Source organism: Chaetodon auriga, chromosome 9 (assembly GCF_051107435.1).
Source record: "Chaetodon auriga isolate fChaAug3 chromosome 9, fChaAug3.hap1, whole genome shotgun sequence".
In the NCBI taxonomy this organism is placed as follows: domain Eukaryota; kingdom Metazoa; phylum Chordata; class Actinopteri; order Chaetodontiformes; family Chaetodontidae; genus Chaetodon; species Chaetodon auriga.
In genome coordinates this window covers 15,191,979-15,217,048 of record NC_135082.1, presented here as the reverse complement: position 1 = coordinate 15,217,048, position 25,070 = coordinate 15,191,979, and the positions used below count along the sequence as shown (strand labels likewise).

General features: G+C 43.5%; 5 protein-coding genes and 2 pseudogenes across 32 annotated transcripts in view; all 7 read right to left on the bottom strand.

Moving 5' to 3' along the window:
* Positions 1 to 25,070, bottom strand: part of LOC143325917 (protocadherin gamma-C5-like) — a 280,430-nt gene that overhangs the window by 119,555 nt on the left and 135,805 nt on the right. Inside the window, exon 1 of one of the 26 annotated variants that reach the window (XM_076739305.1) lies at positions 20,729 to 24,169. The exons of 23 other annotated variants lie outside the window; for them this stretch is intronic. In XM_076739305.1, the coding sequence (XP_076595420.1) occupies positions 20,729 to 23,155 (2,427 nt within the window). In that variant the 5' untranslated portion in view covers positions 23,156 to 24,169. Of the gene's footprint in view, positions 1 to 16,927; positions 17,150 to 20,728; positions 24,170 to 25,070 lie in introns of those variants that run through there. 2 more of the 26 variants (XM_076739336.1, XM_076739330.1) reach the window with 2 other exon arrangements.
* Positions 1 to 25,070, bottom strand: part of LOC143325934 (protocadherin gamma-A3-like) — a 67,990-nt gene that overhangs the window by 31,345 nt on the left and 11,575 nt on the right. The window lies entirely within an intron of this gene.
* On the bottom strand, positions 214 to 2,625 carry LOC143325942 (protocadherin beta-16-like). The gene has a single exon (XM_076739364.1). The coding sequence runs from the start codon at positions 2,623 to 2,625 to the stop codon at positions 214 to 216; it is 2,412 nt and encodes an 803-aa protein (XP_076595479.1).
* On the bottom strand, positions 3,309 to 6,624 carry LOC143325943 (protocadherin gamma-A2 pseudogene; annotated as a pseudogene). Its single transcript, XR_013077588.1, has one exon. The product of XR_013077588.1 is annotated as a protocadherin gamma-A2 pseudogene (transcript).
* On the bottom strand, positions 9,969 to 12,413 carry LOC143325935 (protocadherin gamma-A1-like). Its single transcript, XM_076739358.1, has one exon. The coding sequence runs from the start codon at positions 12,411 to 12,413 to the stop codon at positions 9,969 to 9,971; it is 2,445 nt and encodes an 814-aa protein (XP_076595473.1).
* On the bottom strand, positions 13,947 to 16,409 carry LOC143325928 (protocadherin gamma-A5 pseudogene; annotated as a pseudogene). The gene has a single exon (XR_013077584.1). The product of XR_013077584.1 is annotated as a protocadherin gamma-A5 pseudogene (transcript).
* LOC143325925 (protocadherin beta-16-like) lies at positions 17,200 to 20,706 on the bottom strand. Its single transcript, XM_076739350.1, has one exon. It carries the CDS (start codon positions 19,690 to 19,692, stop codon positions 17,203 to 17,205), a length of 2,490 nt encoding a protein of 829 aa, XP_076595465.1. The 5' UTR covers positions 19,693 to 20,706; the 3' UTR covers positions 17,200 to 17,202.

The following is a 25,070-nucleotide window of genomic DNA, read 5'->3' as shown; positions in this document are numbered from 1 at the left end:
CTCAAGAAGTGCCAGCACACAAACTTAGATGAAAAAACAGAAATGAAAAGCGGCCACGTTAACTAAACTACATGTACAAAAGCAAGGAAAGGTCAGTTTTGGGGAACAAATGCTAAACAAATCACAGAGAATATGAGACAGGACTTCTGTTCCAAGGCATCCCTGCTCAACACTAAAGAACCTTTTGGCCGAGGATAAAACATATGCAATTAGTTACATGATTATTTCGGTAAAACTAACCTCTAAAGGAGAGTCTGGTTCATCCAGGATGTTCTTCTCACTCTGTAGCCGCTGCATTGTTCCTGTTGAACTGGGATCCATTATCAGCACGTTCTGACTACCAGCTCTGCCGAACTTACAGTCACTCTTTCTGGAGTCAGTCGTCCTGCACACCTCGTAATTGTACACGTGTGGGAGAGTCCCTGTCCCCAAAGTGTCTGAGTAACGTGGTGGATAATATGGAATCACAGGCAGACTGGAGTGATACAGGACGCGAGACTGTCTCCATCTGTAGATTTTCACTGATATAATAACCACCAAACACGTGATGAAGAGGAAGGAAACGACAGCCAAAGCCAACACCAAGTAAAAAGTCAGGTTGTCATTGTACTCCTTGTCGTGTGGAAAGTCAGTGAACTCCGACAGCACTTCAGGGAAGCTGTCCGCCACCGCCACGTTAACAATGACTGTAGCTGAACGAGAGGGCTGCCCGTTGTCCTCCACTATAACAGTCAGTCTTTGTTTGACTGCATCTTTATCAGTCACTTGGCGGATCGTTCTTATTTCTCCATTCTGTAAGCCCACTTCAAACAGCGCCCTGTCTGTGGCTTTCTGCAGTTTATAGGAGAGCCAGGCATTCTGTCCAGAGTCCACATCAACAGCCACCACTTTGGTCACCAGATAGCCCACATCTGCTGAACGAGGCACCATTTCAGCCACCAGAGAGCCACCAGTCTGGACTGGGTACAGGACCTGAGGGGGGTTGTCGTTCTGGTCCTGGATCATTATTTTCACTGACACGTTGCTACTGAGTGGAGGAGAGCCTCCATCCTGCGCTTTGACAAGGAAGTGAAAATCTTTGATCTGCTCGTAGTCAAAAGAGCGCACTGCATGGATGACTCCACTATCAGCACTGACCGACACATATGAGGAGACTGGCACTCCGTTAACAGAGGAGTCCTCCAGGATGTAAGAAACACGCGCATTCTGGTTCCAGTCAGCGTCTGAAGCTTTGACTGTGAATATAGAAAGACCTGGTGTGTTGTTTTCTACAATGTAGGCCTCATATGAGCTCCTCTCAAAGACAGGCGCGTTGTCGTTAACATCAGAGATCTGTAAGGTGAGAGTGACGCTGCTGGAGAGGGAGGGGACTCCTTCATCAGAGCAGGTCACAGTGATGTTATACTCAGAGGCTCTCTCTCTGTCCAGATCACTGTCTGTGACTAAACTATAGAATCCACTGGAAGTAGATTTCATTACAAACGGAACATTTTCACCAAGGAAACACTTGACTACCCCATTTTCATCGGAGTCCGGATCATGTACAGTCATCACAGCTATGACTGTATCGGAGGGAGAGCTTTCTGGAATTAAACGTGACGTTGATATAACATCAATATAGGGTTTGTTATCATTAATATCAATTATATCTACCACTAATTTACTAGAATTTGAAAGACCACCTTGATCTCTAGCTTCGATATCGATTTGATATTGCTTTGACTTTTCATAATCAACGTCGCCTATCACACGCACATCACCACTCTTTTCGTCTATTTCAAAATGATTCAAAATTCCAACCATGCTACTTGATATTGAATATGTTACTAAGCCATTTGAACCGTAATCAAAATCAGATGCACTTACTGTAATTAATAATGTACCCCGGGGCGAATTTTCTTGCAAACGCGTCCTATAAATTGACTGTGTAAATACAGGAGCGTTGTCGTTCGCGTCTAAAACTGTAACGTGGATCTGCACAGTTCCGGACATCTTTGGTTCTCCCCCATCGTTTGCAGTTAGCAGCAGAGATATCTGCTCATGTTTCTCTCGGTCCAAAGGCTTCTGTAAAACCATTTCTACTTTTTTACTCTCGTCAGCTTGGCCATGCAACTTCAAAATGAAATTATCGGTGGGAGAGAGTGAGTAACTCTGAAGGCCATTTATCCCGATATCGGAATCAAAGGCCCTTTCAAGAACAAATTTCGCACCGATCATTGCGGACTCGCTTATATCAAATTTCATTGAATCTTTCTGAAAATGGGGAGCGTTGTCATTAATATCGAGAATTTCTACTGTGATCCTGTAAAATTCTATGGGATTTTCCATAATGATCTGCAAATGTAAAGCACAAGGCGTTGTCTGTCCGCATAGCGCTTCTCTGTCTATTCTTTCTTTGATCAGCAGCACTCCTCGATCCCGATTCAGCTCGATGTATTCTACGTTATTTCCAGTGTGCACCCGAGCTTTGCCGGATTTGAGCCTTTTTATATCCAACCCTAAATCTTGTGCTATATTACCGACAAAAGAGCCTTTCGCCATTTCCTCCGGAATGGAGTAACTAACCTGCCCGAGCACTGAGCTGAGAGAGAGGAAAGACAAACACAACAGTACTTGCCGTTTCATTGTTCTGTCTGACGCACAGAATATTACACCACGAATCGTTGAGATCACTTTGGCCTATTGTCCGTAGCCTACAAATCCCGATCAGATCCTGTTATGCTGAAAACAAAGCGATCCAAAAGCGTTGATCACAACAGTCCATATTATCTTCATGTCCTCAAAAAGGAAAGCAATGTCGATGCCGATATACTCCTCGCTGTAACACGGACTGTGTAATATCTGCCTCAGGCTGGTGCACATTTAAAAAAAAAAAAAAAAAAAAAAAAAAAAAAAAAGGGGATGAGGAAAGATGTGCCACTGTGAGCATCGACTGATAAAGCAACCCACTGGTCAACAGCGGCACTCTCCGTCCACTACTCTGAATTGCACAAAGCACAACATAAAAGTCGAAAGGGGGAATGAATAATATGTGACACACAACACGAAACGTATTTAAAGAAGTGTGTCGGTAAAATGTTAAGAAAATTTGTGTTATTCGTTCTTGGAAAAATACATATGGAAAAATGTAACAATATAAATAACAAACAAATGAAATAAACGCTCTGAAAAAGTCACATTCAGCGTGAAAAGCTACTGTACTGTGACTCAATGTAATTAGTGATTGTGCACCGTCCAGTAAAGGATACACATAAAATGACCAACCCTGAAATAATAAACAACAACAACAAAGGCAAACATATTGCCACTCATACCTCTAAAGGAGAATCTGGTTCATCCAGGATGTTCTTCTCACTCTGTAGCCGCTGCATCGTCCCTGTTGAACTGGGGTCCATTATCAGCACGTTCTGACTACCAGCTCGGCCGAACTTACAGTCACTCTTTCTGGAGTCAGTCGTCCTGCACACCTCGTAATTGTACACGTGTGGGAGAGTCCCTGTCCCCAAAGTGTCTGAGTAACGTGGTGGATAATATGGAATCACAGGCAGACTGGAGTGATACAGGACGCGAGACTGTCTCCATCTGTAGATTTTCACTGATATAATAACCACCAAACACGTGATGAAGAGGAAGGAAACGACAGCCAAAGCCAGCACCAAGTAAAAAGTCAGGTTGTCATTGTACTCCTTGTCGTGTGGAAAGTCAGTGAACTCCGACAGCACTTCAGGGAAGCTGTCCGCCACCGCCACGTTAACAATGACTGTAGCTGAACGAGAGGGCTGCCCGTTGTCCTCCACTATGACAGTCAGTCTTTGTTTGACTGCATCTTTATCAGTCACTTGGCGGATCGTTCTTATTTCTCCATTCTGTAAGCCCACTTCAAACAGCGCCCTGTCTGTGGCTTTCTGCAGTTTATAGGAGAGCCAGGCATTCTGTCCAGAGTCCACATCAACAGCCACCACTTTGGTCACCAGATAGCCCACATCTGCTGAACGAGGCACCATTTCAGCCACCACAGAGCCACCAGTCTGGACTGGGTACAGAACCTGAGGGGGGTTGTCGTTCTGATCCTGGATCATTATTTTCACTGTCACGTTGCTACTGAGTGGAGGAGAGCCTCCATCCTGCGCTTTGACGCGGAAGTGGAAATCTTTGATCTGCTCGTAGTCAAAAGAGCGCACTGCATGGATGACTCCACTATCAGCACTGACCGACACATATGAGGAGACTGGCACTCCGTTAACAGAGGAGTCCTCCAGGATGTAAGAAACACGCGCATTCTGGTTCCAGTCAGCATCTGTGGCTTTGACTGTGAATATAGAGAGACCTGGTGTGTTGTTTTCTACAATGTAGGCCTCATATGAGCTCCTCTCAAAGACAGGCGCGTTGTCATTGACATCAGAGATCTGTAAGGTGAGAGTGACGCTGCTGGAGAGGGAGGGGACTCCTTCATCAGAGCAGGTCACAGTGATATTAAAATGAGACGCGACCTCTCTGTCTAATTCACCGTCTGTCAGTAAAGTAAAGAAATTATTTGATGTTGACATGATTGTAAAATGAACATTTTCATCTAAAGCGCAGCGGACTTTGCCATTTTCATCGGAATCTGGATCCTGAACGTTCATCATTGTCAGAACCGTGCCTGGCTTAACGTCCTCAGATATACTAGATGACGTTGACATAATACTGATAGCTGGTGGGTTATCGTTCGTGTCCAACACCTCGATTATAACTTTACATACATCGGAGTTTCCACCTTCATCTGATGCTTGAACATCTATCTCATAATGTCGAGATTTCTCATAATCAAGGTTTCCCACTAAGCTGAATACCCCGTTTTCTGTATCTATGTCGAACAACTCTAATGCCCCCTTGGGGGCATTTGAAATTGAATATTGTACGTGTCCGTGATTACCTTCATCCGCATCAGAGGCGCTCACAGTTGTTAGAACAGCTCCTTTCAACGAATTTTCTTTCACACTCGTCTTGTACTCTGTCTGAGAACAAACTGGTGCATTGTCGTTCGCGTCCAGCACTGTTATTATAATGAGTATGGTCCCAGAGAGCTGTGGGTCACCGCCATCTAACGCAGTCAGTACTAAAGACAATCGCTCCTGTTTCTCTCGGTCAAGATGCTTCTTTAAAACCATCTCAACATTTCTACTGCTGCCAATTCTGTATGGGTTTAATGTGAACGTATCACTTGAACTGAGTGAATAGCCCCGGAGCCCATTTATTCCCACATCGTCGTCAGCTGCTTTTTCTAAAACAAATTTTGATCCAATTTGAGCAGTCTCACTAATCTCAAATTTCATTTCTCTGTTTTTAAAACCAGGAGCGTTATCGTTAATATCAGTGATCTCGACAGTTATGCTGTAAAACTGCATAGGATTCTCCAGTATTATTTGGAAATCAAGCGCACAGGGCGTCGTCTGTCCGCAGATGGCTTCTCTGTCTATCCGCTCTCTGATGAGGAGGACTCCCTTTTCTTTATTCAGCTCAATGTATTCTGTACCTTCTCCGGTATATATGCGAGCTTTCCCTGACTTCAGCCTTTCCACATCTAAACCTAAATCCTGAGCTATGTTACCGACCAAAGATCCTGTCGCCATTTCCTCAGGAATGGAGTAGCTGACTTGCCCCAAAACCGAGCTGAGAGAAACAACCGACATAAACAACAGTAGGCTTACTTGCCGTGTCATTGTTCTGTCCCACATTCTCTCGTCCACAAAAAAACGATATAAAATCCGTTTCCAGAAAAAAGATTTTAGATCCAAATGTCAGTAAAGCAATCAAGAATCCAAACCCCAAAGAGAGCTGATAATTCGCCTGTATCCACGTTTAATCATCTCCCTCTCCTAAAACGTGCTATTTACTTCTTTTTTTCCTCTTCCTCGGTAACATTTCGAGAAGATGGGGGAGGTACAGCTGCAATGAGCTCTGCAATCTCAGCAGACTGGTCAACAGCGTCCCTGTGAGTTGGATGCACCGAACTACACATCTCACAGCCATTCCTGAATTTATTGGCTAATCAAAATATGTTCAAACACGCTAAGAACGTTTACAGGTTAAATGCTAACAAAAACAGAAACAACGTGCTGTGCATATCAGGGAAATGTGACCCCACACACAAGGGCACAGTGGGCCGAACACACAGAGGAAAGGCACTGAAAAAGGGAAGATACATAGCACTGAAAAAACTCAACAAAGCACCCTTAATGTTGCGCTATCCATGGTGCTGATAGGCACTGACAAGAGGTGCAGAAGCAACAAGAAGTCAGCACGTTTCACTCTTAAAGTATAAATCTATGTATCTGATGTCAATTCAATAATAATAAAATTAATGATAAAAAGGGCAATAACTGAGACATAAAGGTACCTAATTTTGGCATTCAATCTGGGTCTTGTGCACCAGATTTTTGAACATTTTGCAAGTCAAATCTTTTCAAATAGCTGTATTTGTTCAGTGAAATATTTATATTCAAAATGTCAGTCTATCATAAAATGCTCATATTACAAAAATCTGCACAATAACTTCAGCAAAATCAACATCAACTAAGTTATATGAGTAGTTTTCTGGTAAGGATTGACACAATGTAACATAAAAAAATAATAATCATATTAAATTGCAGATTCACAGGACATAGGAACAGACAATGCCAACCTCTAAAGGAGAGTCTGGTTCGTCCAGGATGCTCTTCTCACTCTGCAGCCGCTGCATCGTCCCTGTTGAACTGGGGTCCATTATCAGCACGTTCTGACTACCAGCTCTGCCGAACTTACAGTCACTCTTTCTGGAGTCAGTCGTCCTGCAAACCTCGTAATTGTACACGTGTGGGAGAGTCCCTGTCCCCAAAGTGTCTGAGTAACGTGGTGGATAATATGGAATCACAGGCAGACTGGAGTGATACAGGACGCGAGACTGTCTCCACCTGTAGATTTTCACTGATATAATAACCACCAAACACGTGATGAAGAGGAAGGAAACGACAGCCAAAGCCAGCACCAAGTAAAAAGTCAGGTTGTCATTGTACTCCTTGTCGTGTGGAAAGTCAGTGAACTCCGACAGCACTTCAGGGAAGCTGTCCGCCACCGCCACGTTAACAATGACTGTGGCTGAACGAGAGGGCTGCCCATTGTCCTCCACTATGACAGTCAGTCTTTGTTTGACTGCATCTTTATCAGTCACTTGGCGGATCGTTCTTATTTCTCCATTCTGTAAGCCCACTTCAAACAGCGCCCTGTCTGTGGCTTTCTGCAGTTTATAGGAGAGCCAGGCATTCTGTCCAGAGTCCACATCAACAGCCACCACTTTGGTCACCAGATAGCCCACATCTGCTGAACGAGGCACCATTTCAGCCACCACAGAGCCACCAGTCTGGACTGGGTACAGGACCTGAGGGGGGTTGTCGTTCTGATCCTGGATCATGATTTTCACTGTCACATTGCTACTGAGTGGAGGAGAGCCTCCATCCTGCGCTTTGACACTGAATACAAGCTGCTTGATCTGTTCATAATCAAATGAGCGCACTGCTTGTATAACTCCAGTTTCACTGTTTATAGACACAAAAGATGAAACCGGGCTGCCACTGACATGAGTGTCCTCCAGAAAGTAGGAGATTCTTGCGTTTTGATTCCAATCAGAATCTTGTGCGCTCACAGTAAATATTGACATCCCAGGGACATTATTTTCAGCGACATAGGCAGAATACTTTGGTTCAATAAAACGCGGAGCATTATCATTTACATCAGAAATTTTCAGGTGTAGAGCTGTTTTAGTAGAAAGTCGGGGTGACCCTGAATCGGTTGCAGTTATGGTTATGTTGTATTCTGCTATGGTTTCACGATCAAAAGGTATATCTGAGAGCAAACTGTAATAATTACTCAAAGAAGACTGGATTTTAAACGGAAGCTTAGAATCTATTGAGCATGTGATCTGACCATTTCTTTCAGAGTCTGCATCTTTAACATTAAAAACAGCTATTGTCGTACCTGGAGGGACATCTTCTGAAATCTGGCTAGAAAAGGACATTATATTTATAACTGGGGCGTTATCATTTATGTCAGTGACCTCAATGACAACTTTGGCTGCGTCACTTAGGCCTCCCTGATCTTTGGCAATGACTCGTATTTCATATTTTTTGTCTTTTTCAAAGTCAATATTATCAGCAACAGTTATTTTGCCAGTTGAACTGTCAATTTCAAATATTTCACCAGACTTCCCATTCACATTTGAAAAAGTATATGTAACAAAGCCATTAGATCCACTGTCGGCATCTGAAGCATTAACAGTGGTTATGTAAGTCCCTACGGATGCATTTTCTGTTACAGTAGCAGTGTACAGTGATTGATTAAATACAGGACGATTATCATTGACATCAACCACAGTAATGTTTATATTTACTGTACCAGATAGCTGTGGAGTTCCTCCATCTAATGCAATCAGCTTTAAGGAGAGTTGCGCATTCAACTCTCTGTCTAATGGCTTCTGCAAAATCATTACAGCGAGTTTGATGCCATCGGCGTTTGAGTGTTGCTTCAAAACGAAGTTTTCATTCGGGGACAAAACATATTTTTGTAAGCTGTGAATTCCTGCATCAGGGTCATAGGCGTTTTCTAAATCGAAATGCGACCCTATTGTTGCAGATTCACTAATTTCGAGATTAATTACGCTATTTTTGAAAGTTGGCGCGTGGTCGTTGACGTCTAATATCTCTACTGTCACCCTGTGCAGTTCAATTGGATTTTCTAAGATAATTTCGAAGCTGAAGCTGCACGGTGTTACATCTCCACAAAGCTCTTCTCGGTCGATTCTCTCATTCACCACTAGAATCCCTTTGTCTGTTTTCAGCTCAGTGTACTGATTGTTTTCTCCGGTCACGATACGGGCCCGACCAGAACGGAGCCTATTTAGAGCCAAACCCAGGTCTTGTGCTACATTACCGATTAGAGAGCCCGTCTTCATCTCCTCTGGTATGGAATAACGGATTTGGCCGTCGATGGTGGAAATCATGAAGACGAAAATGAATAGTTGCCGTGTAAGTGTCCAACACAACAGCCATTTTCCGCATCGATGCTGGTGTATCCCCATGTCATACAGAATGAAACCAAAAATGTAATTATATATCCCACAACCACAGAGGTGGACGCAAGGTACACTCCAGCTCAGTAACGCTGCATTTCTGTTTAGCAGGATTGTTAGATTATTACGACCAAACAACAACTGTTCTGTCAAGGCGAGTGCACTTCGGTCGAATGCCTCGCCTCCTTGTATGAAGCCTGTTTCTCCTCCTCCTCCTCTTTCTCTCCTCTGTCACTGCCGTAACACAACTAGACTCTGTTTACTGATCAACAGCGTCCCTTAGAGTCCAAACTGAGGAAAAACCCAGGCCGACAGTCAGAGAAAAAATGAAACCAAAACCACAGACAAAAGCAACAGAGCAGTATCACCAAACCAGTCTGATAATGTGAAACTGTCCAGCAAGGCAGTGCTAAAATGACGAAAAGGGGTTAATGTTTTTTTAAGGGTATGATTCTGCCTATAGTTCGAATGTAGTATGAACAATAGACACTGCAATAAGAAATAAGTACCGTATAGGATACAAACCAAATAGATGGAGTCAGTAAAAAGAACATTATTGTATTGTCAGCACTGTTAATTGCATATTTACAATGTTGTAAACAGAAGCTAGTTATGAGTCTGCTTCAACACAGAATGTAACTAAGTTAAAAAAAAAAAAAAAAAAAAAAAAGGTGTGCGTGTTAAATAACATAATAGCATGTCATTGTTTGAGAACATAGGTATTACTGACTTCTTTTTAAAAGTTGAATGTGAACACAGAGGCAAGGGTCGCAAAGCGAGGTGCTGTCCATGGTGCTGAAAATGAATGCACAGCGTCCAAAAGCTCACTATCAATGTAACTAAACAGAGAGGGGGAATTAATAACACACAGGCGAAGTGACATCATTTAACTGACCTCGAGAGGAGAGTCTGGTTCATCCAGGATGCTCTTCTCACTCTGTAGCCGCTGCATCGTCCCTGTTGAACTGGGGTCCATTATCAGCACGTTCTCACTACCAGCTCTGCCGAACTTACAGTCACTCTTTCTGGAGTCAGTCGTCCTGCACACCTCATAGTTGTACACGTGTGGGAGAGTCCCTGTCCCCAAAGTGTCTGAGTAACGTGGTGGATAATATGGAATCACAGGGAGACTGGAGTGATACAGGACGCGAGACTGTCTCCATCTGTAGATTTTCACTGATATAATAACCACCAAACACGTGATGAAGAGGAAGGAAACGACAGCCAAAGCCAACACCAAGTAAAAAGTCAGGTTGTCATTGTACTCCTTGTCGTGTGGAAAGTCAGTGAACTCCGACAGCACTTCAGGGAAGCTGTCCGCCACCGCCACGTTAACATTGACTGTAGCTGAACGAGAGGGCTGCCCGTTGTCCTCCACTATGACAGTCAGTCTTTGTTTGACTGCATCTTTATCAGTCACTTGGCGGATCGTTCTTATTTCTCCATTCTGTAAGCCCACTTCAAACAGCGCCCTGTCTGTGGCTTTCTGCAGTTTATAGGAGAGCCAGGCATTCTGTCCAGAGTCCACATCAACAGCCACCACTTTGGTCACCAGATAGCCCACATCTGCTGAACGAGGCACCATTTCAGCCACCAGAGAGCCACCAGTCTGGACTGGGTACAGTACCTGAGGGGGGTTGTCGTTCTGATCCTGGATCATTATTTTCACTGTCACGTTGCTACTGAGTGGAGGAGAGCCTCCATCCTGTGCCTTTACTACCAGCTCAAGTTGCTTAATTTGTTCATAATCAAAAGAGCGCACTGCATGGATAGCTCCAGTTTCACTGTTTATAGAGAGGTAAGAAGAAGCTGGACTCCCATTTATCTGTGTTTCCTCGAGAAAGTATGATATTCTAGCGTTTTGATTCCAGTCAGCGTCCTGTGCTTTGACAGAAAATATGGACATTCCAGGGGAATTATTCTCTGTCACATGAGAAACGTAGCTATTTTTATCAAATGATGGGGCATTATCGTTGACATCAGAGATTCTCAGGCGCAATATTGTCGTGCTTGACAAAGAAGGCGATCCCGAATCGGTTGCCCTTACAGTTATGTTATACTCCGGTACAACTTCTCTGTCAAAAGCTGAGTCTGTTACTAATGCATAATAATTAGTTAATGTTGACTTTATTTTAAATGGGAGGCTACTGTCTGTTTTACAAATAATTTGGCCATTCTGCTCTGAGTCCGCGTCCATCACATTAATTATTGCCACTGTGGTACCCGAGGCAGAATCCTCCGGCACTGGGCTGGAGAATGACATCACATTTATGACAGGTGCATTGTCGTTGACGTCCACAATCTCAATCAGTACCTTACTTGAATCTGTCAGACCTCCTTGGTCCATAGCTTCAATCATAATTTCATGTTTCTTATCTTTTTCATAATCCACTTGTCCTATAAGTGTTATGATTCCCGTAATTTCGTCTAAGTGAAATATGTCAGCAAGCTGCTCTTTCATGTTTGAAAATCGATATGTGACAAGACCGTTTGATCCACTGTCTGCATCACTTGCATTCACTGTCGTAATATAGGCGCCTTTTGGTGCATTCTCTGAGACAGTAGCTCTGTAGAGACTCTGATTGAAAATGGGAGGATTGTCATTGACATCAAGCACTGTAATATCTATATTTACTGTACCAGATCTATGCGGAGTTCCACCGTCGATAGCCATCAGCTTCAGTGATATTCTTGGCTCGCTTTCTCTGTCTAACGGCTTTTGTAAGATCATTTCCGCATATTTTCGACCATCTGGGCTTGAGTGTTGCTTCAAACCAAAAATACCATTAGTAGTTAGTATGTATTTCTGGAGACCGTTACTTCCTACATCTGCGTCTTCAGCACTCGGCAGCAAAAAGCGTGATCCCAGAGTGGCAGATTCGCTGATTTCAAATTTGATCTCATCCTTTCTAAACGTCGGAGAATTGTCATTTACGTCAATTATTTCCACCGTTACTCGGTGTAATTCCATCGGATTTTCTAAAATCACCTCAAAGCTGAAGCTGCACGGTGTTACATCTCCACAAAGCTGCTCTCGGTCTATTCTCTCGTTCACGACTAAAATGCCTTTGTCTGTTATCAGCTCAGTATACTGAATGCTTTGTCTGGTCACGATACGGGCACGGCCAGAACGGAGTCTTTGCACATCCAAGCCAAGGTCTTGAGCTACGTTACCAATAAGAGATCCCCTTTTAAGCTCCTCAGGAATTGCATACCTGATTTGACCAGACACGATGTGACTGAGACACCAAAGAAACAGCAGAAGCGCCCGGACTGACCTGCTATTCAAACGCCATTTTAGGCGAGACGGAGGAGATTTTTCAAACGCCATTGCACAAATAAGAAAAGGTGAAATCAACAGCCTGCTGTGTACTCTGAACAGAGAACACCGACGGTTGCATCAAGTAATCCTTTGAGTTGAAGTCCTCCCTCCGAATGAAATTGTGACCGCAGTCCTGCGTATGAAGCCCAGTTTGCCGTCTCTCCTGCCTAAAGGGAAAAATGAGGGCTCTGCCTCCACTGAATCAACCCTGAACACTTGTTTCACTGACCAACAGCGTCCCTTACTGTCCAAAGCACGAATATCACAAAAACAGGCAGAAAATAAAAGTCAATTTGCCAAGAAGTTCAGTATATAAGAGCTAGACTTGTGGATCAAAACGGCAATACTGTTATCTATCTATTTATCTATCTATCCATAAAACAGAGAACCAAATGAAACCAAAATAATTTTTTTTAGTGGTTTGTATTCTATAATTTCTGACCGAAATGATCACATGTGTGTGATGAATGAGAGCAAAGCCTTTAGTCTTCCCGGTTCTGCATTAATTCACATCGAATCAAATGATATTAAGCCTGAAACACGTGAAAATGTATCTATAGTAATAACGAAGGGAAGGCTACCTCGTGGACAAACATTTGGCTGCTTAACCCTCCAGATGTTGCTGTGGTTACAGTGCAAAGAGGAGACCTAAAGCATCATATGTTAAGCGGAAGCAACAAGTCGAGGCGCCTGATGCAGTTCACAGAATTGAATGATGGTGGAAGTGCAGCCAGGGGTCTGCAATAAATACAAATTACAAACAAAGAAACAAAATAGACTGCGAGACTTGGTAAACAAATGCCTTCATAGTGGTAATATAAAACTTGTATATAGATTAAAAAAAAAAAAAATGTTTTAAACATTATAAACTCAAAGTCTCAAATGGCACAGCAGCCTAAAGAACTAGTAAGACTTAAATGACATTTCCACAATTTTACATAATATGAGACTATTAATCCTCAATTACTCGCACAGTCGCCTTATAGTTACACCAGTTAAACTTAGTACACACAAGAAAAAGTCTATCAGCATATGGACTAAGGAGACACACAGTATCATCACAACCTTCCTAAAGGCTTTCTTAACGGCACCGAGTTTAATCAACCGGCCAACAGGTTACACATGTTCCTCGTTATGGACCTGGATTGGTGCGATTTGGGTCCGTCCATCTCCGGAAAAGTGCCACCGAGTAAGTAGACGGGGTTTACAAGTCTGGTCTGCATGGGCCGTGTCTTAGCAACTACTCAGCAACAGCAGCAGCCTAATTTTCCACACATTTTTGTGCAATGACAGTTCTTTTAAAAGGAAAAAGGGAAGAAAAAAAAATCTCACACCTTAATTCAACATCAGGCTCTTGCTCTATTGTGAATTAAGCAGCAGTTCACAAAATAAAGTTAACCTAGAGTCAGTGGAGCTGTCAGTGAGCTGTGTTTTTGAATGCCACATGAGTTAACAATGCTTGACAAGTTACACCTGAGCGCCAACGTCACACAGTGTTTAATAAGACTTCTGAAAAGGCACAAACTTAATTAGAGGTGAAGATCAATATGTCAAAGTCCTCACCTCTAAAGGAGAGTCTGGTTCGTCCAAGATGCTCTTCTCACTCTGTAGTCGCTGCATCGTCCCTGTAGAACTGGGATCCATTATCAGCACGTTCTGACTACCAGCTCTGCCGAACTTACAGTCACTCTTTCTGGAGTCAGTCGTCCTGCACACCTCGTAATTGTACACGTGTGGGAGAGTCCCTGTCCCCAAAGTGTCTGAGTAACGTGGTGGATAATATGGAATCACAGGGAGACTGGAGTGATACAGGACGCGAGACTGTCTCCATCTGTAGATTTTCACTGATATAATAACCACCAAACACGTGATGAAGAGGAAGGAAACGACAGCCAAAGCCAACACCAAGTAAAAAGTCAGGTTGTCATTGTACTCCTTGTCGTGTGGAAAGTCAGTGAACTCCGACAGCACTTCAGGGAAGCTGTCCGCCACCGCCACGTTAACAATGACTGTAGCTGAACGAGAGGGCTGCCCGTTGTCCTCCACTATAACAGTCAGTCTTTGTTTGACTGCATCTTTATCAGTCACTTGGCGGATCGTTCTTATTTCTCCATTCTGTAAGCCCACTTCAAACAGCGCCCTGTCTGTGGCTTTCTGCAGTTTATAGGAGAGCCAGGCATTCTGTCCAGAGTCCACATCAACAGCCACCACTTTGGTCACCAGATAGCCCACATCTGCTGAACGAGGCACCATTTCAGCCAGCAGAGAGCCACCAGTCTGGACTGGGTACAGGACCTGAGGGGGGTTGTCATTCTGATCTTGAATATTTAATCTAACTGTGGTATTGCTGCTTAAAGGAGGGGAACCCCCGTCTTGTCCTTTAACAAAAATATTGAGAGTTTTAATTTGTTCATAGTCAAATGATCGAACTGCCTGTATAACTCCACTTTCTGCGTTAACAGATATGTAAGTTGATATGGGGTTGCCATTTAGCTGAGTATCAATAAGCAGGTAAGACACACGTGCATTTTGCCCCGAGTCAGAGTCGTGTGCTTTCACGGAAAACACGGACAATCCTGGGGAGTTATTCTCCACGATATTAGCTTCATAATAACTCTGCTCAAATACGGGGGCATTATCATTGACGTCGGATACTCGAAGTGTTATTGTCTTGTTAGTAGAGAGTGGTGGATTACCTTCATCCACAGCCGTAAATGTGATATTGTAATCAGGATTACGTTCCCTGTCAAGTACACCGTTTGTCACCAGAGTATAATAATTCTTTAGTGAAGACTGGATTGCAAACGGGATATTACCGGTAACTGAGCAGTCTACTTTGCCATTTTTGCCCGAGTCTAGATCTTTAACGTTTATGATGGCTACAGTAGTTCCACTGGGAGAATCCTCGGGAATGGCGCTAGAAAACGAGGTTAGTGTTATGACAGGTGCATTGTCATTAACATCTGTCACCTCAATTATTACTTTTGTTGATGTGCTTTGTCCGCCTTGATCTTTTGCCTGCACACCAATCTCATAGATTTTATTCTCCTCATAATCAATCATACCGTTTACAGTTAAATCGCCGCTGTTTTCATCCAGATGAAACAGTTCAGCAACGTTACTAGACATGCGATTAAAGTGGTATGTAACACGGCCATTCATCCCTTCATCTGCATCTGTGGCGCTCAAGCTCACCACTAATGTATCTTTTGGAACATTTTCTTTAACAGACGCCTTGAAATTTGACTGCGTAAAAACCGGAGCATTGTCATTTGTGTCTCGCACAGTTACATGTATTTTTAGTGTCCCTGATCTCTGTGGCTCACCACCGTCCACAGCAGATAGCGTGAGAAGCAGCTTTTCCTCTTTCTCGCGGTCCAGGGCATTAGAAAGATACAATTGTGCGTATTTATGACCGTTTGGGCTGGACAGGACCTTAATGTTAAAATGTGTGGTTGGGTGTAACGTATAGCTGTGCAAAGCGTTGATACCAACATCAGGATCGGTGGCACTCTCTTGTAATATTTCGGTTCCTGGGAGAGCAGATTCTACTATTTCTACATGCACTTCTTTCTCATGAAACACAGGCGCATTATCATTAACATCCAGCACTTCCACGACCACGCTATGTAGTTGCATTGGATTGGTCATGATCATTTCGAAATTCAAGCTGCAGGGCGATGTCTGCCCGCAGAGCTGTTCTCTGTCGATTCTTTCTCCCACGACAAGAATCCCTTTGTCTGCATCCAGCCTTATATACTCGCTGCTATCACTGCTAACAATTCTGGCACCGCCTGATATCAGTCTTTTAGCGTCGATACCTAAATCTTCAGCCACATTTCCTACAAATGAGCCCTTTCTCATCTCCTCTGGGACAGAATAGCGGATCTGACAGGCTGCGACGTCAATGATAAAAACAAGGATGAAGGCCCGTACTTGCCATGTAATCGCGGGTTCACTGCTGACGAACGGCATATTCTCGAAGCAATCCACGCAATTCCGCATAAAAGTATGTAGCAAAAAGCCGGTCGGTTACCCCGTAACAACCTTCTGTTAATGTATTTATAATCCACGGTGTGACAACGAATCCATTAGTCTAAAAAACAGGAGTGAAAATGGAGACAGAATGATGTCCCGTCCTCCACGACACATTATGAAAAGTACAGGGGGTGTAGCTGCATATCAGAAGCATCACATGTGCTTTGAAGACCAATAGCGGCCCTTAGAGTCAGATATGAGAATAACAAGCGCTTTCAATAAAGAAAGGACTGAAAAATCATCTTTAAGTTGCAGTTGAGTGTGTGTAGCAGCTAAATAACGTTATTTTTAATATTGTGTGTGCAGGTATATGATGTATTAAAATGAAAATAAGATGTGGAAGATGAAGCTGAAAGGGGGTTCACGTGACTAGAATAGATGAAGTGGGAGAGCAAAATGCACTACAACCATGACACATGTTAACTGGTCATGCTATTTTGCGATTTGCTTCCTATGTTGAAAAAAAAAAAAGAAAAGAAAACAACGCTTGGTTGGAAGGAGAAAGTCTGCAGATATATTAGAATGACAAGTGACTGAAAACCCCCAGTGCAGAAAAGAAAACATGACAGGCTAATAACACATAAGGGCATCAGAGCATGTCATTGTGTGCATATTCCAGACTGATTCTTTTTCACTTCAGTTTACTGGTTCAACTCAGAGAGGAGCTGTCCACCACTAGTGGTACTGAAGACGCTGTCCGAGAAGGCAGTGAGACAAACCAAAAAACCAAGTCATGTCTGTAATCTAAAATCTGGGATGATTAAAGAAATGGTTCAGTCATGTGAGTTTGTGAATGATGATGGCTCAAAAAACCCACCTCAAGAGGAGAGTCTGGTTCATCCAAGATGCTCTTCTCACTCTGTAGCCGCTGCATCGTCCCTGTTGAACTGGGATCCATTATCAGCACGTTCTCACTACCAGCTCTGCCGAACTTACAGTCACTCTTTCTGGAGTCAGTCGTCCTGCACACCTCATAATTGTACACGTGTGGGAGAGTCCCTGTCCCCAAAGTGTCTGAGTAACGTGGTGGATAATATGGAATCACAGGCAGACTGGAGTGATACAGGACGCGAGACTGTCTCCATCTGTAGATTTTCACTGATATAATAACCACCAAACACGTGATGAAGAGGAAGGAAACGACAGCCAAAGCCAACACCAAGTAAAAAGTCAGGTTGTCATTGTACTCCTTGTCGTGTGGAAAGTCAGTGAACTCCGACAGCACTTCAGGGAAGCTGTCCGCCACCGCCACGTTAACATTGACTGTAGCTGAACGAGAGGGCTGCCCGTTGTCCTCCACTATAACAGTCAGTCTTTGTTTGACTGCATCTTTATCAGTCACTTGGCGGATCGTTCTTATTTCTCCATTCTGTAAGCCCACTTCAAACAGCGCCCTGTCTGTGGCTTTCTGCAGTTTATAGGAGAGCCAGGCATTCTGTCCAGAGTCCACATCAACAGCCACCACTTTGGTCACCAGATAGCCCACATCTGCTGAACGAGGCACCATTTCAGCCACCAGAGAGCCACCAGTCTGGACTGGGTACAGGACCTGAGGGGGGTTGTCGTTCTGATCCTGGACTATTATTCTAACAGTAGCCACCGAACTCAGAGGAGGAGATCCAGCATCACGAGCTGTTACGTTAAATTCAAACCACTTGAGTTGCTCATAATCAAACGACCTCACTGCATGAATGACACCGTTTTCTGAATTTACTGACACTAACGACGAAACAGCAACTCCATTTATCTCTTTTTCCTGCAGAAAGTAGGAAATCCGAGCGTTTTGGCCCCAGTCTGCATCACTAGCACTGAGAGCAAACACAGACAACCCAGGAGAGTTGTTCTCTGGTACAGTCTTACTGTATTCTGACTCATCAAATTTAGGTGGACTGTCATTCACGTCAGACACTTTTACATTGATGTTTTTGCTGCTAGACAGAGGTGGAGCGCCTTGGTCAGAGACGGTGATGGTGATGTTATACTCAGGAATACTTTCTCTGTCTAAGTAGCCTTCGGTTACTACAGTATAATATCCTGTTAATGAAGACTCGATTTTGAAAGGCACGTCAGAGTTAATGGAGCACTTGACGACACCGTTCCCATCAGAGTCTTCATCATCAACGTTAACAACAGCTATAGTTGTACCTGGGGGAGAGTCTTCGGATATCGAGTTAGAGAATGACATTAGCTGTATTGTAGGCACGTTGTCATTCTCGTCGAGTACTTGAATAATGACTTTGCACGTGTCTGTGTATCCTCCGTGGTCACTAGCCTGAACATTTAATTGATAAGTTTTTGATTTTTCAAAATCCAGTTTACCTGCAACTTTTATCTCTCCAGTCTTATCGTTTACTTCGAAAAGCTGCTTTGCATCTTTAGAGACATGGGGGATGGAAAATGTTACCTCTCCATTAAGTCCTTTATCTGCGTCATTTGCGCTAACAGTGGTTACCACTGTTCCTTCAGGAGAATTCTCCTTCACATCTGCTTTATAAACAGGCTGACTACACACTGGTACATTGTCGTTTGCATCTAGCACAGTGATATGAACACGCACTGTCCCTGATCTATGTGGCTCCCCGCCATCTGAAGCAAGCAGCACGAGTGTGTGAGTCTCCTCTTTCTCTCGGTCGAGTGGCTTTTGTAAAACCATTTCGATAAAATTTCCTCCATCAGGCTGGTTCTGTACTTCCAATTTGAAATGATCTGTAGGTCTAAGTGTGTATTTCTGAATATCATTAACACCAACGTCAGGGTCGTCAGCACTAACCAAAGAGAAGCGAGTCCCTGATGCAGCATTTTCAACAATTTTCAAATTGATTTCATCTTTTGGGAACGAGGGACTGTTATCGTTTATGTCTATAACCTCCACTGTTACTCGATAAAGCTGGATTGGATTTTCCAAAATGACCTCGAAACTGAAGCTACAGGGCGTCGTCTTCCCACACAGTTCTTCTCGGTCGATTCGCTCTTTAATAACAAGTGTGCCTTTTTCTCGGTTTAAATCAACGTACTGACGGCTTCCTTTTGTGATAATACGAGCTTTACCTGATATGAGCCTCGCCACGTCCAAACCTAAATCTCTGGCAATGTTTCCGACAAAAGACCCCTCTGCCTGCTCCTCCGGTACGGAGTACCGAGCCTGTCCAGTCACTGAGCTCAGCTTGAGAAGACAAAGAATCACAAACACTGCCTGCCATCGGCCTCTGCGAGCGGTTATCCTCATACAAGCCATCATAAATCCAGACATTGCGACGCCGAGATCTCGTTCAATGCAACACCGATGTCATTAAATCCATATATGGAAAAAGGTAATTATATTTTCAGCTGAGAAATTCCACGACAAATGCTACACTCGAGGTCCTTACGGGAAAGACCGTCGTCTTCCCAAGCAGAAAAACACTGAAATGGATCAGAGGGGTGGACCGCTGCACTGCTGATTTGGACATTTAGTCAGTGATGTATCAACAGCGGCGCTCAGAGCCCATGCACGGTAATGTCTGCAGTGTGCACATCATTAAAATAAGTTTAAAAGTTTAATTCGCTCAAAAATTGTTATATAAAAAATAAATGGGCCAAAGGTTGACAAAAAAGCAGCATTAATGAAGCCCATTCTATTATAATGACAGGCTACTTTCCACAAAAGCATCATAAGTTTAATATCATAGTGACAATCAACTGATGCAGCATGGTGACACATTGATGATGATGTTCAGAACAAAGTAAGAACATTGTGATCCATTAACAAATCACAGCACATGTTCAAGACGGAAAAGTAATGGGGCAAAGAAAAAAAAAAGGTTGGGGAAATTGCGTTTTATTGTCTGTTGTCATAACATTTCTAGTTTACAGTGGAAACTTTGTGTGTACTGCTGACTGAGTGAAACATGACAGTCCATTGCAAAAACAGATGGTGACAATGTTTATATCATCAGAATGTAAACTAATCCTGGTTGTAACACAATTGTTGACTCCACTTCAACTGAAAAAGCTGTTAAGGTTTAACTTGAGGATAATCTTAATGTGTATGAATATCTCTTCTACTACTTCCAGTACTGTAGTTTGTGTGATTTTATATTAAATTCTCACGAGTGTGTCGTTTGTTAAATTAATGAAAGCTTAGTTTTATTTTGCATCCATTGGAAGGAATATATTGGCAGTTCCAGGACCATGGACAGTGACATAAAACACTGCTGATACACGTGGACACACTTCAAATATTTTTAGGAGGAAAGAATCCAGATGAGAAGAAAATGTAAAAGATAAAGATGAAACATATGACTCACCAAAGTTGACATTTGAGAACAGGTGCCTGAAAGTTGCTTGTCCAGCTGCGGCGTATCAGTCCCATCTCCATCCACACTCACTAAACTCTGACTCATCGGTTGAATATACTTCATGTCACTCTTTCTGGAGTCTGTCGTCCTGCACACCTCATAATTGTACACGTGTGGGAGAGTCCCTGTCCCCAAAGTGTCTGAGTAACGTGGTGGATAATATGGAATCACAGGCAGACTGGAGTGATACAGGATGCGAGACTGTCTCCATCTGTAGATTTTCACTGATATAATAACCACCAAACACGTGATGAAGAGGAAGGAAACGACAGCCAAAGCCAACACCAAGTAAAAAGTCAGGTTGTCATTGTACTCCTTGTCGTGTGGAAAGTCAGTGAACTCCGACAGCACTTCAGGGAAGCTGTCCGCCACCGCCACGTTAACAATGACTGTAGCTGAACGAGAGGGCTGCCCGTTGTCCTCCACTATAACAGTCAGTCTTTGTTTGACTGCATCTTTATCAGTCACTTGGCGGATCGTTCTTATTTCTCCATTCTGTAAGCCCACTTCAAACAGCGCCCTGTCTGTGGCTTTCTGCAGTTTATAGGAGAGCCAGGCATTCTGTCCAGAGTCCACATCAACAGCCACCACTTTGGTCACCAGATAGCCCACATCTGCTGAACGAGGCACCATTTCAGCCACCAGAGAGCCACCAGTCTGGACTGGGTACAGGACCTGAGGGGGGTTGTCGTTCTGATCCTGGACTATTATTCTAACAGTAGCCACCGAACTCAGAGGAGGGGATCCAGCATCACGAGCTGTTACGTTAAATTCAAACCACTTGAGTTGCTCATAATCAAATGACCTCACTGCATGAATGACACCGTTTTCTGAATTTACTGACACTAACGAGGAAACAGCAACTCCATTTATCTCTTTTTCCTGCAGAAAGTAGGAAATCCGAGCGTTTTGGCCCCAGTCTGCATCACTAGCACTGAGAGCAAACACAGACAACCCAGGAGAGTTGTTCTCTGGTACAGTCTTACTGTATTCTGACTCATCAAATTTAGGTGGACTGTCATTCACGTCAGACACTTTTACATTGATGTTTTTGCTGCTAGACAGAGGTGGAGCGCCTTGGTCAGAGACGGTGATGGTGATGTTATACTCAGGAATACTTTCTCTGTCTAAGTAGCCTCCGGTTACTACAGTATAATATCCTGTTAATGAAGACTCGATTTTGAAAGGCACGTCAGAGTTAATGGAGCACTTGACGACACCGTTCCCATCAGAGTCTTCATCATCAACGTTAACAACAGCTATAGTTGTACCTGGGGGAGAGTCTTCGGATATCGAGTTAGAGAATGACATTAGCTGTATTGTAGGCACGTTGTCATTCTCGTCGATTACTTGAATAATAACTTTGCACGTGTCTGTGTATCCTCCGTGGTCACTGGCCTTAACGTTTAATTGATAAGTTTTTGATTTTTCAAAATCCAGTTTACCTGCAACTTTAATCTCTCCAGTCTTATCGTTTACTTCGAAAAGCTGCTTCGCCTCTCGAGCGACATGAGCTATGGAAAATGTTACCTCTCCATTAAGTCCTTTATCAGCGTCATTTGCGCTAACAGTGGTTACCACTGTTCCTTCAGGAGAATTCTCCTTTACATCTGCTTTATAAACAGGCTGACTACACACTGGTACATTGTCGTTTGCATCTAGCACAGTGATATGAACACGCACTGTCCCTGATCTATGTGGCTCCCCTCCATCTGAAGCAAGCAGCACGAGTGTGTGAGTCTCCTCTTTCTCTCGGTCGAGTGGCTTTTGTAAAACCATTTCGATAAATTTTCCTCCATCAGGCTGGTTCTGTACTTCCAATTTGAAATGATCTGTAGGTCTAAGTGTGTATCTTTGAATGTCATTAACACCAACGTCAGGGTCGTCCGCACCCTCCAGTGAGAAACGAGTCCCTGATACAGCACTTTCAGCAATTTTCAAATTGATTTCATCTTTTGGGAACGAGGGACTGTTATCGTTTATGTCTATAACCTCCACTGTTACTCGATAAAGCTGGATCGGATTTTCCAAAATGACCTCGAAACTGAAGCTACAGGGCGTCGTCTTCCCACACAGTTCTTCTCGGTCGATTCGCTCTTTAATAACAAGAGTGCCTTTGTCTCGGTTTAAATCAACGTACTGACGGCTTCCTTTTGTGATAATACGAGCTTTACCTGATATGAGCCTCGCCACGTCCAAACCTAAATCTCTGGCAATGTTTCCGACAAAAGACCCCTCTGCCTGCTCCTCCGGTATGGAGTACCGAGCCTGTCCAGTCACTGAGCTCAGCTTGAGAAGACAAAGAATCACAAACACTGCCTGCCATCGGCCTCTGCGAGCGGTTATCCTCATACAAGCCATCATAAATCCAGACATTGCGACGCCGAGATCTCGCTCAATGCAACACCGATGACATTAAATCCATATATGGAAAAATGTAATGATATTTTCAGCTGAGAAATTCCACGACAAATGCTAAACTCGAGGTCCTTACGGGAAAGACCGTCGTCTTCCCAAGCAGAAAAACACTGAAATGGATCAGAGGGGTGGACCGCTGCACTGCTGATTTGGACATGTAGTCAGTGATGTATCAACAGCGGCGCTCAGAGCCCATGCACGGTAATGTCTGCAGTGTGCACATCATTAAAATAAGTTTAAAAGTTTAATTCGCGCATAAATCGTTATATGGGAAAAAAAACAAATGCACCAAAGTTTTACAAAAGAGCAGCATGGATGAAGCCCACTCTTATATATTGACCGAACACTTTCCAAAAAGGCATCATAAGTTTAAGATCATAGTGATAGTCAACTGATGCAGCATGGTGACACATTGATGATGATGTTCAGAACAAAGAACAATGTGATTGTTAAAACACAGCACATATTCAAGATGGAAAATTAAGAGGGACAAAGAAAAAAGGGAGGGGAAAGTGCCTTTTGTTATCTGTTGTCATATCATTTAAAGTTTACAATGGAAACGTTGTGTGTACTGCTGACTGAGTGAAACATAACTGTCCATTGCAGAAACAGATGATGACAGTGTTTATATCTTTGGAACGTAAACCAACCCTGGTTATAACAAAATTGTTGATACCACTTACCCTGATTAAGGGGATAATCTTAATGATTAAGGATAATCTTAATGTGTATGAATACCTCTTCAACTACCTCCAACACTGCAGTTAGTGTGATTCTATATTAAATTCTCACAAATGTGTCGTTTGTTAAAGTAATGAAATCTTATTTTCTTTTTGTATCCATCAGAAAGACTCAATCGACAGTTCCAGGAGCATGGACAGTGACATAAAGCGCCGCTGATACATGTTGGCACACTTCAAATATTTTTAGAGGCAAAGAGTCCGGACAACGAGAAAATGCGAAAAAGAAAGATTTAACATATGACTCACCAAAGTTGACATTTGAGAACAGGTGCCTGTAAGTTGCTTGTCCAGCTGCGGCGTATCAGTCCCATCTCCATCCACACTCACTAAACTCTGACTTATCGGTTGAATGTATTTCATGTCACTCTTTCTGGAGTCTGTCGTCCTGCACACCTCGTAATTGTACACGTGTGGGAGAGTCCCTGTCCCCAAAGTGTCTGAGTAACGTGGTGGATAATATGGAATCACAGGCAGACTGGAGTGATACAGGACGCGAGACTGTCTCCATCTGTAGATTTTCACTGATATAATAACCACCAAACACGTGATGAAGAGGAAGGAAACGACAGCCAATGCCAGCACCAAGTAAAAAGTCAGGTTGTCATTGTACTCCTTGTCGTGTGGAAAGTCAGTGAACTCCGACAGCACTTCAGGGAAGCTGTCCGCCACCGCCACGTTAACAATGACTGTAGCTGAACGAGAGGGCTGCCCGTTGTCCTCCACTATAACAGTCAGTCTTTGTTTGACTGCATCTTTATCAGTCACTTGGCGGATCGTTCTTATTTCTCCATTCTGTAAGCCCACTTCAAACAGCGCCCTGTCTGTGGCTTTCTGCAGTTTATAGGAGAGCCAGGCATTCTGTCCAGAGTCCACATCAACAGCCACCACTTTGGTCACCAGATAGCCCACATCTGCTGAACGAGGCACCATTTCAGCCACCAGAGAGCCACCAGTCTGGACTGGGTACAGAACCTGAGGGGGGTTGTCGTTCTGATCCTGGATCATTATTTTCACTGTCACGTTGCTGCTGAGTGGAGGAGAGCCTCCATCCTGTGCTTTGACTACGAGCTGAAGCTGTTTAATTTGCTCATAATCAAATGAGCGCATCGCATGTAAAACCCCAGTTTCAG